The sequence below is a fragment of the Podarcis gaigeae genome, assembly GCF_964106915.1.
Source record: "Podarcis gaigeae genome assembly, chromosome: 17".
Classification (NCBI taxonomy): Eukaryota; Metazoa; Chordata; class Lepidosauria; order Squamata; family Lacertidae; genus Podarcis; species Podarcis gaigeae.
Window position 1 is genome coordinate 9,912,611 of NC_139694.1, and position 13,245 is coordinate 9,925,855.

The 13,245-nt window shown below is 46.5% G+C and overlaps 1 protein-coding gene across 5 annotated transcripts in view; it reads right to left on the reverse strand.

Moving 5' to 3' along the window:
- The window catches only part of CLCN1 (chloride voltage-gated channel 1), a 111,745-nt gene that overhangs the window by 20,872 nt on the left and 77,628 nt on the right, over positions 1-13,245 (reverse strand). For all 5 annotated transcript variants that reach the window (XR_014559328.1, XR_014559329.1, XM_083718586.1 and 2 more), the window contains exons 9-16: positions 12,644-12,728; positions 9,596-9,697; positions 9,003-9,087; positions 6,605-6,754; positions 3,052-3,121; positions 1,607-1,717; positions 1,286-1,499; positions 4-137 (exon numbers count right to left, since the gene is read on the reverse strand). Coding sequence is in view for 3 of the 5 variants with exons in the window: in XM_083718586.1 (XP_083574712.1) it covers positions 4-137; positions 1,286-1,499; positions 1,607-1,717; positions 3,052-3,121; positions 6,605-6,754; positions 9,003-9,087; positions 9,596-9,697; positions 12,644-12,728 (951 nt within the window). In the remaining 2 variants the exon portion in view is untranslated. The remainder of the gene's footprint in view (positions 1-3; positions 138-1,285; positions 1,500-1,606; positions 1,718-3,051; positions 3,122-6,604; positions 6,755-9,002; positions 9,088-9,595; positions 9,698-12,643; positions 12,729-13,245) is intronic.

Consider the following 13,245-nt stretch of genomic DNA (forward strand, 5'->3'; position numbering starts at 1 on the left):
CACCTGGTGAATCCACAAGAGGAAAGGTCTTGACAGTGGTGTGCTCAAGAGCATCCTGCAGGTCCCGGTATTTGCAGTTGGAGGAGATGAATTTCACGTCGCACACCATAATATCCTCCACAAAGATATTGTATTTGCTTAAGTGGGCGGAAGTTAAAATCAAAGGGAAGAAAATGAGTAACTTAAAGAAAAAAGAGGTGGTGGCTTAATTAACTAATTTGTCAGCTAGTTAGTTAATAGCCTTCCACCCACCCACCACCACCAACAATTGTATTCTGCTTGAAGAATCCTCACGGCAGCTGCTACATATGAGATTGTAGTAAAATCCAGGCAAGGAAAATATAGATAGATAGATGACTATGAGAGATAAAATGGTAGTAAAATCCATAGGAGGAGAAATTCCACTTAAAATAACTTCAAATGTCTGCCAGAATTATATATAGGAGACTTCTTGAAACAGACTATCAAGCAGGCTAGTCAAATGTCTCTAGGGAGGGGTCCCCCTTCTGAGAAAACACTGCTTCACACCAGTTTAATGCTGCTGCCACTTGGAGCAGGACCCTATCTGATGACTGAAGAACCCAGGAAAGCCTGTATGGGAGAAGGGCGTTCCTTGAGGTAGCCTGGGTGCAGGCTATTTGCTTCAGGAAGAAGAGGAGTTAAGGTCATAGAGAAATGGAAGCAATGCAGAGAGGTTCACCTCAGATGGAGGCAGGAAATAGATTGTGGGCTTATCCACACTTCCTCTTGTCCTGCTGCTCTCCCCCAGGGAACACCACTCTTTAGCACTCAATCGGAGCAAACAGCAAATTGAGTTTTCCCCAGAACACCATTTGGTGTGCTCTATTGCTAAAGAACAGGATTTCCCTCAGAAAGGTGCGGGGCAAAAGGGGGAAACCGCTTGGACAGGGGTGGTTGCCCCGGGCACAAAATAGGGCACAAAATTACAACACCCAGCACTGCCTCAATACATTTGTGCACTTCCATCACTGGACTCCGTTGAAAACGGAGGAAGTGACCTCTCCAGCAAACCAGGAAGTGTCCTCTCCAGACAACGTAAACGAATCTTCTTATCACTGCGGCTGCAATCTCCTGGGTGATGCAGACACCGTTAGGCAGCTGAATGCGCATGCATACACCTGTCCATTTTCCTCCCCTGCTCTGCGCTGCCCTGGGCAACATGCAACCCATGCTACACCACTGGGTGGACTCATCCGCACCCCCTTCTCATCATCTCAGCATTTGACTCCATTCCCTCCCTCTCACCCCCTCATTATTATAATACCTTATTTGATTCCATCCCAAGTCTGGCAAATAGGGCAACTTCTTAACTTGGATGATGCTGTCGTAGAGACTAGGCTGCAAACTTTGGGCCACCATGTTGGCAAGGATGACGGCCACCATCATGGGCAGGATGTGGGAGATCTGACCTGTCAGCTCAAAGCAAATCACTGCTGTGGACACCGTGTGGCTCACTGCACCAGTCAAAGCGGCGGCTCCTTTTCCCAATTACAGGACATGGAGAAAGCAGGAAAGTTAGCAGCATATGGACCATCCGTAGCTTAGATTGAGATTGCAACCTAAGGAAAAAGGGATGTGGACTTACCAATCACGGCATAACCTCCAGGTAAGATTTTGTAAACAATGTCATCAAAGACAATCCCATCAGGAAAAAACCAGGCCATGATTTCACCAACCAAGCGTCCAAAGGCAGCCCCTATAAGCCATCATGAGATCACTGGTTAATACAAGATCAATAAAAACTCGTTCCCCTCCCTGCCTTCATAGCTGTTCTGCGTCTAAGTGTGTTCTGCTAACAATGTACAAGAAAATATCGAGCAGTTGATGAGTCCCACTAGTAGAAGGCAGCAGCAGGTCTTCCATCAGCACAAATTGAGCTTTTCCCTCCTTCTCCTCCCTCTGTGCCTCCCCACCACCACCACAAATTAGCCCTGGGGTGTTGGGGAAACCCTCAGAACAGCCAGGGGGTGGTTCTCTAATACCCCAGAAGAGAAGAGGTCATTCCATCTGGCAAGCTGAAAGACTTGAGCTGACAGAATGATCTTCTAAGTCCTGTGTTGAATTTCCCACTCTGCCTCAGGATTTGCTAGCAGGCGGCATAATTGATACTTGTGTAATATAATAGCTGCACACAGGGTTTGAGCAAATGAACCCACACTTTAAATTTTAAAACTGTACGTCTGCAGAGGAAGAACAATAAGCTTACTGCTGCTTCTTTGCCACAAGAGGTCTATACTTCAGCTCAAAGGAAGAGCTAGCTTTTCGTTTCTATTTTCCTATTCTGACCGCTAGTGAGTTTTCTTATCGAAGGAAGGTATTGTGTTGGAGCCACATGAATAGGAGTGGTGCAGCCCAGGATTTGTGAGTTGTAGGGAGTGGCTAGAGAGTGACAAGGAGCCGGGAGTGAGATGCGAGCTGAAATGTCATGGGATTCCCTAATGGGGACCAGAAGGAGAACCAGGGTCCCAATCATTTCAAAGAAGCACCACCCAACGTCAATTTGCATCTCTGAGCAGATCAACACCATACATTTAAAGCACATTCAAGGGCACTTTTAAAGAATAGTTTCCCCCTCACAGAGCTACAGTTCCCAGCACCTTTAACCAACTATAGTTCCTGTTAAGTTGTGGGTGAACATATCAGACGACACAGGGATTCTTCAAACAGCTCTTGTTTATTCACAGGCCAGAACTGAACTGAACTGAAGGGTTCAGCCAGCCTGCTTATATAGAGCTCCACTAGAACGCAACAGTAACCATTTTCTGTAACTATCCAATCACTGAATGTCACTTACAATCCCTTATTTGCATATGTGGACCTGAGTGAAAACTATCTACAGTAACCCCCTGCTGGCCCAGGGTGAGAACTTCAGTACATAACAGTTCCAAGCATTCTTTTTTTTGGGGGGGGGGTCACATGTGTCAGAGGTGCTTTAAACATGTGGTGTGGATCTACCTTCGTTCAGTTCTCTCCTCTCTCTCAATCCCAGCCTCCGAAAAATTCCCCTCTGAGGAAAATACAGAAACTCACCCAGCACAAACACAGGCATGAAGCCTCCGCAAGGTATCGGCATGGTAGTGGCAACGACAGACATCCAGAACTAGAACAGAGGGGACAGGCAGCAATAGTTAGTGTGTGGCACTGGTGGCGCCTCTCTCACAGCTCCACTGAACTTACTCAGAGATGGACCAAGAAGATGACAGATGTGGGGAAGGAGCAAAGGAGTTGGGGGACCATAAAATCCACAAGAAAAGGGACGCGGGTGGTGCTGTGGGTAAAACCTCAGTGCCTAGGACTTGCTGATCGTATGGTCGGCGGTTCGAATCCCCGCGGCGGGGTGAGCTCCTGTCTTTCGGTCCCAGCTCCTGCCCACCTAGCAGTTCGAAAGCACCCCTAAGTGCAAGTAGATAAATAGGTACCGCTTTATAGCAGGAAGGTAAACAGCGTTTCCGTGTGCTGCGCTGGTGCTGGCTCGCCAGAGCAGCTTCGTCACGCTGGCCACGTGACCCAGGAGTGTCTGCGGACAGCGCTGGCTCCCGGCCTCTTAAGTGAGATGGGCGCACAACCCTAGAGTCGGACACGACTGGCCCTTACGGGCAGGGGTACCTTTACCTTTACCGAAAACCCACAAGGGCAGTTCAAGCAAGCCAGCCGTGTCCCCTAGGGTGGCTGACTGCCCAGGACAGGGATGGTCAACCTGGCTCATCACTACCAGCTTCCCTGTCCCTTCTCAGTCTCAGTGTCTAGTCTGGTTAAAAAGGAAGGAAGAGCGTTCATATAGGTATTCTGGAATTTTGTGCTTCTGTGCAGACAGTGGCCACCCCAAAAGCAGACCTGTGTATATGAGCGCACAAAGAATATGCTTGTTAATTTTTTAGCTGTTTTGAATACGTTGAGCTGGTCTCTCTTGCCGGAAGTATCACATTTTGACACCTGTTCCCCCCCCCCCCAGTGTGTAGATCCACCCTGGGGCTGGTGCAAAGGTGCTGAGAAAGAAATAAAGGAGGCTCAATTTTGGAAAGAGGATGATGGGGAGTGGGAGGGGAGAGTCAAGAGTTTATACCTACAGTTCTTTGAACCTTGCTCTCTGGGAGTCTATGGCATTGTTAATGCATTAGCTGCCTGCAGTAGCTGTTCTTTTTGCCCCCTCTTATATTCTGTTTTTTGCGGAATTGTAAACAAATAAAATATTACAAAGGCACCCTAAGGGTTCTGTGCTCTCTCTCTCTCTCATCTAAACGAAAGCCCACAAGCACTGCCCCCGGAATTTTCCACTGCTCAGAAGTAGGAAACATGTAACTACATTTTTTCCTGTAGGACTTTCATTAAGCTATGGAGGAGGGAGGACTTCACGGAACTGCAGGCAGCCCAAGAGACATATTTAGGTTAATGCTAGCAAAGTGATTTCTAGTTGATGGTACAAAAGCACTGCACCTAATGGTGAGTATTCACCATTAAAATTCATAGAGGAGAACTTTGTGGCGCAGGGAATAATTTTGCGTCTGCATGAAGCCAGTCTCATTCAGTAAGCCTCCCTAATATGTGTAGGCAGGAAAATTATATAGGTGCTCATTGTGTAGATTGGTTGATACTTTCAACTTCAATACTTGCTATAGCACAAGAGGCTATTTTCTGCCACCCAGAAGATGGAGCAGACTTTTCCTGCATGACTGGAACTCACAGGGAGACAGGTTTTGGCTAAATATCAAGAGAAGCAGCATGGCACCAAAGGCGAATCAGCAGTGGAATGATTGCCTTGGGGCGAGGTACAGTAGGCTCTAACAGAGATATTTTAGCAGAGATTGGAAGGGATGGTATAATTTCATCCCGCATTGAGTAGCAGGTTAGATCAGGTGATGGACCATGCCTAGGATTCTGTGAGCCAGCTGATAAATCTCCAGTAAGGCAAATAAAACCTCAAACACTCTCCGTGAACACTATGCAGAATATCTGCCTTCATGGCTATTGCCAGCCATGTAAAAGCAGGGTCCCCTGGTGCTTATTGTCTATGGCTCCCAGTGCTACATAAAAGAGATGTCAGCTCCAAGGAAGACTTAACATTCCTGCCAGGTGAGCAGCTCTTAAGTAACCTAATTGTTGGCATTCTGCTGCAAGCTATGAGCAGATTCAAGGTTGATTTTCCAGACTATTGGAGGTATAGTGTTTTGTGTGCTTGTGCATTCAACATAGTCCCATGGGTGAAGAAGTATAGTTCCCTTGAGATTTTGAACCACTTATTTCATTGGCACTATACTATAGCACCTTTTAATGCAATTCCAAAGGGAGGATCACATCCCACCAACTACCACGTCCATCTTCTTCCCCTACTCTGGCTGCAGGACAGATTGAATAAAGGACACACTATATTCAGGTTGTTTCCACACCAGGGCCCCTTAGTGCCCCTGAGGCATTGCTTTTCAACAACCACAATTAACCTAGTGATTATACACAGCACTTTATACTGGACTATATTCTCCATGGGGATGCGGGTGGCGCTGTGGTGTAAACCACTGAGCCTTGGTGTGCCAATCGGAAGGTTGGTGGTTCAAATCCCCACAATGGGGTGAGCTCCCGTTGCTCATTCCCAGCTCCTGCCAACCTAGCAGTTCAAAAGCACTCAGTGCAAGTAGATAAATAGGTACCGCTCTGGCGGGAAGGTAAACAGCGTTTCTGTGAGCTGCTCTGGTTTCACCAGAAGAAGTTTAGTCATGCTGGCCACATGACCTGGAAAAACTGTCTGCGCACAAACATTGGCTCACTCGGCAGTAAAGCGAGATGAGCGCCGCAACCCCAGAGTCGCTTGCGATTGGACTTAACTGTCAGGGGTCCTTTACCTTTTTTTATATATATATTCTCCATGACAATCTCGGAATGCCCCATCCCATAAGGGCAGGTTCTCCTTATGTATAGTCAGATATAAGTTATGTTCAGCTACGCTCCCGCATCCTTTAATTAGTGGCTTCCCACTTTCTTTTGAATGGTTATGATAAAAGATTAATTGAGTAATTAAAGTTTCAGGAAGGGACCCGTTAAAGGGCAATGGCTGCAAATGAACCGGAAACAACTAATTGGCCACTTTAAAATAAAGGGCTACCAGAATTAAGCTACTAATTAAAGGGGTAATAGCCTGAAAAGCTTCTATAGCACTTGACAAGTCTATACTCGATAAGGCTAGCACTGCAATTGTACTTTAAAAAGAAAAAAATGAGCCTGGAAAAAAGGCAGAAGGATATCACAGAACACACTGGGATGCAATTATTTGACAATGGCACTATCTGGATTGTCCATACCAGCTAAGTGAAGAGACATTATCCCTATTCCAGACTAAGTGGCTGATGTGAAAGAAAACCCCATTATCCCTGAATGTTCTGGGGTGAATCAGGGTTTCTCATCCACTACATTAAACTCTCTCCAATAAAACCTCTTCAGTTGGCCTGGTCCAAAAGAACGTACCAATTGCCTTGGAAAATAATGAGCTGTTTCTCTAAGGACTTTACAGCTCGCTGCTCCCGCTAAGGGAAAATAGCTGCAAGGGGCTAGGAGGAAACAAACCACATTCAGCGCAGTCGGGTGGGTTCCCTACCTTCATGACGAAGAAGAGAAGAATGATGACAAACACACTGACTTTGGGATGGATCCAGACTGCAGATCTCCCCAGAATCTGGGGGTCCCCGGTATGCTTTACCCAGGTGAAGTTATCAAAGAGGCTGCTAATGGCTTCTCTGGGCATCAGCTGCAAGGAGAGACAAGGCAATGAGGGACTAGGCTTTCGCCACAAAGGGAACAATACAGTATTCTGTTTGGAAATGTGTGTATTAGGTGCTGAGAAACCGGGGGTTGGGTTGGGTGGGGTGGAGGCTCTTTGTGACAAGGTAAAACAAAATTCAGCAAGGACTGATATTTGTTATCTGCATAAGTTATACAAATTGAACAAGCAGGCATTATTTTGCTTCGTCTCGCATCTGAGGTTTTGTGAGAAATTGCCTGCACACTTTGAAGCACATCTTCGCAGCCATTAAGAGCTAGGAAAATACTGCATTGGCTTGTGAGTTTTTGTCTTTTCTAATGAAACCTGAGAGACTGGGGAAGCTGGATTCTGTCGCCAGTACCACTCTCTGCAGGTCTCTGTACTCCAATGAAATCATGGCATACACAAAGCCCTGCTTATATCTGGATGTGAATTGCAGAGGCTCTTTCTGCACTTTCAGAAACAATTCTATCTTCGACATCCTCCTCTTTAGTTTGTTCTTATAAATACCTCTTCATGCAGCCGAGAGGTTACAATTGTTCAGAAACCACTCACTAATTCTGCGTCCCCACCAATGGTTTGGGAAGTGGTGTACATGCAGCATACCCTGTGTATTGCCTGTTGTTTCTTATGAAATGCTGTGCTTTGGTGACACTGCCCCCAAACTAGCTTCGAATTGACAAAAAGAATGACATAGCTATGTTTTAAACCAGTAGCGTGTTCAGAGTCCCATATTTTGCAATATAATTGTGAGCAGATCACAGTTCACAGAACCACTGAAATATGAAATATGCACTCTCTGCAAAACCAAATAAACAGAAATCTTATAAATCTATATGGCTTGTGTAATGGTTATAGGGGTTGCTCGTGCGTAAGTTGCCGCCACTCCTGGCTAGGTTGCCTGGTTAAACCTTTTCTGTCTGGACAGCCCTTCACTTCGTGGCTGTTTCAGTCGCTAGCAGAATCCGTCAGTGGGCGTTTCTTGAACCTCTTCCAGCAAAGAAGTTCTTTGACGCCAAGTCTCCGCCTACTCTCCCTGCGCGGAAGTCTTCTGCGCAGGGTGGGTGTGAGCAGCGGAGGACCGGTGCTCTCCCCGCTGGTCTCCGGCGAGGAGTCCTGGAGCCCCCTCGCCGATTCACCCATCTGCCCCCCTTTATCGCTGGTGTATGCTGATTTCCTTCCCCAGCCGATGAGCTGCCTCTCTCCCTGCTGGGCCCTTCTCCAGCATCGCTTTGGAGCCTTGCCTCCGCCTCTAGCTCCGATGGCAGTTCCCTGACAGCTTGTTTTCACCAGATAAGAATCTGACCCATTGCTTCTTTCAGAGACTTGCATAGTCTACAAAGACTTTCAGAGACTTATAAGACTTACGTTTATTTGGTTCTATGTTTTCATGGGAATCCATCTAGAGTGCACATTTTGTGACTTTCATAGATTTATAAGATTTCTGTTTATTTGGTTTTGCAGAGAGTGCATATTTCATATATTTCATATTGTTCAATGTTCTGTATAGATTATATAAAGTTTATATTGACATCGCATTGTCACTTGGTCATCGTGTTGCCTTGGATATTAGTGATGATTGTTTGCAACACGGGGTTTAATTGCCTTATAGGAAAGACAAGATCCTCCATCTTCCTTTTACTCCAGGGGCGAATCTTCTTCAGGGCCAGATTCCCTCACAAGCCAGCCTCCCAAGGGCCACACAGCAGCAGCGGCCAGTGTCAGAGCCCAAAGTGGGCCACGCAACAGATTGGATCTTTGTACAGTGGGCTCGGTACAGCCACAGGTTTCTAGGCACATCCCACATGGACTTCTTTCCATGCACAAGATGCGCCATCAAGGGCACATTTCAGCCACAGCAAAGTGCTCTGGGGACTGCGCCAGTGGGAGGTGGGGGAGGGGTGTGACTTGAGGGCCAGACATATAGGCCCTGAGGGCCACATTTGACGCCTGGGCCTAAGGTTCTCTAACCTGTCTTAGTCAATGCAAGGTAGGATGGGATTACTACTACTTTCCTTCTCAGCATGCACACAAAACAGAGAGGAATGGTGCTAGTTCACTCCCCAACGGAGTGACAGCACAATCAGTAGAGAAGTGTTTTCCCCCCTGCAGCTGATGGAAGCTACTGCTGTTGGAAAACGAGGCACAGACAAATTCTAGGTTGAGAAAACTGTACCCCTCATTCTGTGAAATGAGGCTTTAGGCATTTATGGACCTATAGCAATATTCTCACCTCTCCAGCCATAAACTGCCCGAAGCCTGGGGGGAATGTCAAAGACGCTATCACAAAGGTTATAACCCCTGGATATATAAGGCGGCTAGAATAGAAAAGAAACAGAAGTTAAGGGCCAACATACATAAAACCCAGAAAAACTGCTGCCAAATCCAACCAGAGAGCAATTCTGCCCTCGCCTCTCCTAAGCCCAATGAACTCTGTCAGGGTCTCTAGCCTGACTTCAACAATATCTGCTTTCTGCAAAACAAGAAGGCATTGTGGTATTTAAGTTGGCAGCCTCCCTTAAACTTATTTCAAAAGAAAAGCGACACTCATGAAAGGCTATTGTTTACTTTCTACATTTAAGAGCACTTCCTGCGCCATGTTTTGCCTGACCAATAAAGTTTGCGCTGAAATGAAAATTCCGATCTTCCCTCTAAAAAAATCAATGCAGCACAGGGTCTTTTCAGATGCTGCCACTGAAAATTTACTTCACAGCGGCTCCCACTGGCTGGGCTTTAGAGCAGGGTCATTGGTACAGTGGCTGGGTAGGTCCTGCTGCCATTATTCTTGAGCAAAGGAGGAGAATAACTCTATAAAAGCATACTCACTATTTGGTTAGGAATTGACTTAGAGCCGTATGTCGACGTACACACAAAACCACCTGCCGGTTGAAGTAAACAAAAAACGCTCCAAGGAACCCAGAGCAGATCCTACAGCAAAGGAATTTTTAAAAAATAAAATAAATGTGGGCATTGCCAACTTTTAAAAATTGTCTATGTATGGATTTACATAAGAAGAGCCCCATTGGATCCTGTTTGGGGCCCATATGAACCATAGGACCCTCTTCCCCAAAGCCTAACTTTATTCTTTAAGCAAGGATAAGCATAAAAGTTTGGGACGCGGGTAGTGCTATGGGTTAAACCACAGAGCCTAGGACTTGCCGATCAGGTCGGCGGTTTGAATCCCCACGACGGGGTGAGCTCCTGTTGCTTGGTCCCTGCTCCTGCCAACCTAGCAGTTCGAAAGCACGTCGAGTGCAAGTAGATAAATAGGTAGCGCTCTGGCGGGAAGGTAAACGGCGTTTCCGTGCGCTGCTCTGGTTCGCCAGAAGCGGCTTAGTCATACTGGCCACATGACCCGGAAGCTGTACGCCGGCTCCCTCGGCCAGTAAAGCAAGATGAGCACCGCAACCCCAGAGTCGTTCATGACTGGATCTAATGGTCAGGGGTCCCTTTACCTTTACTTAAAGCATAACAATAGGCAGCTGTCAGGGACTGGGCAGAGGAGGAATGGTAGATACCCCCTCCCCAGCCTGACCCTTCCAGAGAAGAGGAAGACAGTTCAGAATTACAACAGGGGTTTGAGGGAAGTCTCAGCTCAGAAGCTGATGAGGGGGAAAGTTGGGAAATAATGGGAGAGGAGGAGGAGGAGGAGGAGGAGGAAGCACCAGGAGGGCGACAACTGGCAAACACAGTGTCTTTACAAAGCATTCCAGATCCCCCCTCTCCCAGAATCTGGCAAGCCTTGAAAGTAGGAGAGCAAAGAGCTCAAAAGAAGAAGGCACTTGTCAGCACCTGTAGGGATGATGCATGAGTTAGTGGGAGAGAAGGAAGGAGTGGAGATTCTCTCGGGACAACGCCATTATCTAAGAGGCTGTGTTCCAAAGCCTCTCTCTGAATAAAAAACGGATGTTAAGAAACTTTTCCTTGTCTTTGTACATTCCTGGGCTACCGGATGTGGGAGTTGCTTCCAGCCGCCTGACAGAAGCATATCCAGAAAATATATATGAGTAACCAAAAAACAAACCAACCCTAGAGCAGCCTTTCTCAACCTGTGGGTCCCCAGATGTTGTTGAACTACAACTCCCATCACCCCTAGCTAGCAAGGCCAGAGCTCAGGGATGATGGGAGTGGTAGTCCAACAACATCTGCGGACCCACAGGTTGAGAACAGATGCCCTAGACCCTGGTCTGTACAAATCCAGCAGAATAAGATGGGTCTTGTCCACTTCAAGCTGCAGCTGGTTAAAACTACAGTGGTACCTCGGTTTATGAACTTAACCAGTTCCGGAAGTCCGTTCTTAAACAGAAACCGTTCTTAAACCAAGGTGCGCTTTCCCTAATGAGGCCTCCTACCGCTGGTGCCCTTCCACCTTTCGGATTCCGTTCTTAGACCAAGGTAAAGTTCTGAAACAAGGGCACTACTTACGGTTTTGTGGAGTTCGTAAACCAAATTGTTCGTAAACAGGACTGTTCTTAAACTGAGGTACCACTGTATTTTGAATGCTCCTCCATGTAAACACAATCTCTCTCTCTCTCTTCCTCTCATCAAAAAAATACCAAGCTCATCAGTGAACTCAAACTCACTTTGTGCACCCCTAATTTTCTATTTGCAGTAAGGATTATTTTTAAAAAATCAAAAAAATCAGGAGAGCTCTTTAAAAATGTGAGCCATTACCTACATTATTACAGGCCACTCTATCACCTCAGGATGCCACAACCTCATTCCTACCCCACAGCCCTTGGGCAAGCCCTGTCATTTTGTCCATGGGGAAGATCGTAAGAGAGACAAATGAGGTTCGAAAGAGATGCAAAAGGGGTAGATGGAGGGGAGCGGATTGTTTCTTTCAGCTCAACAAGCATCTAACACCATTTGAAACTGGTGAACTTGTTTTTAAATGGGGTTTTTTAAATAAAAAAGGCCCCTTTTCCTCAACCCAGCCCTGATAAGTGAACTGTTATGTACTGAGTTGAATAGGATCCAAAATGCAGCAGTCTGATTGGTCCTAGAACAATAGGATTCAGAATGCAGCAGTCTGATTGGTCCTAGAACAATAGGATTCAGAATGCAGCAGTCTGATTGGTCCTAGAACAATAGGATTCAGAATGCAGCAGTCTGATTGGTCCTAGAACAATAGGATTCAGAATGCAGCAGTCTGATTGGTCCTAGAACAATGCAGCAGTATGATTGGTCTACAGGAGCCACCCAATCCAGCTCCAGGTGGAAGTGAATCCACAACCTGATTGGCCTACAGGAGAATCCCGGAATTAGCCAATCACGTGCAGCACATTGTGTAAATAATGTATATAAAGCAGATATTGTGGGGGAACTTCCATTCCTCCTCACCACCATGAGCTGAATAAAGAGCATGAAATCCACTCTCGACTCCGAGTATATTTCATGAACGAAAGCAAGTTCCAAGGCTGATTTAGGAGAACACGAAACCTATTCTTTGCTGTGGTGGCCAGGAGGAAGCAGGATCCCAGAGTGCCTTTGAAAGTTGTGTGCAAGCGGGAATTTTGCCAGCTTTTCTCAACCCTTCGCGACAGCAAGCCGCATCCGCAAAAATGCCTGCCTAGATGCCATTCAGGGGCGCTGCTCCTTTCCTTTGCATCTGGCCACCTTGCAGGAATAATTTCTCATGAGAAAAACACGACAATGTTTCTATTCTGAACTGAGTCATTCAATGGCTGCTGGAAGCACTGCAGTGAGGTTCCCCCCCCCTTTTGCTGAATGCTGTTGTGTCTAACCTGGATCCTCCAGGGGACTCTAAGCAAGCAGCAACTCTGCGTTATACAGAGAGTTTTCAACGGGGGATGGGGGACGCTCGCCTTGCATCGTTTTGCATCACAATTACCCATGTCCCTTTGGGCTTACCCTATTATGGCAAAAGCTGGCAGCTCCTGCAGGTCAAAGGGAAAATCCATGCGGAAGTTTGTTCTGAAGAGGGCTGTGATGGTCACTGCGAAGCGAGGGTGAAAAAGACAGGAGGAATTACGACCGTGGAAAAATAGAATGTGAGAGAATTTTAAATGTGTACTACAGAAAGCAGTAGCCCCGGGGGTGGCGGAAAGCCTAGAAAAATATGGGATATCAATGTGCAAGCACAAGGGACAGGCAAGGAAGAATCGCAGAAGCTTTCCTTTCAGCACTGCCACAGTTCTTAGCACCCCACTTGAAAAGACTTGGTAATGCGGATGTTATTTTGATATGTTTTGGGACGGGCCTGGAATACTTCTAGCCTCAAGAGCACTTCATTAAGAAAAGGTTTTGCTGTTGCTGTCATCAGGAAGTAGTTCTGGCTCACAAGCAGCACCAAATGGTATATATTATTTTGATTTGGCATCCTCACACATTTTTCTCTTTCAGTTTAACAGGAAGAGGGAAGCAGCAGCCCTTTCAAAAATTCTTCATCCTGTTTGCTGTTGTTTTGGTATGAATTCCTGCATCGTCCCAGAAAAGTCCAATACTGAACCCAC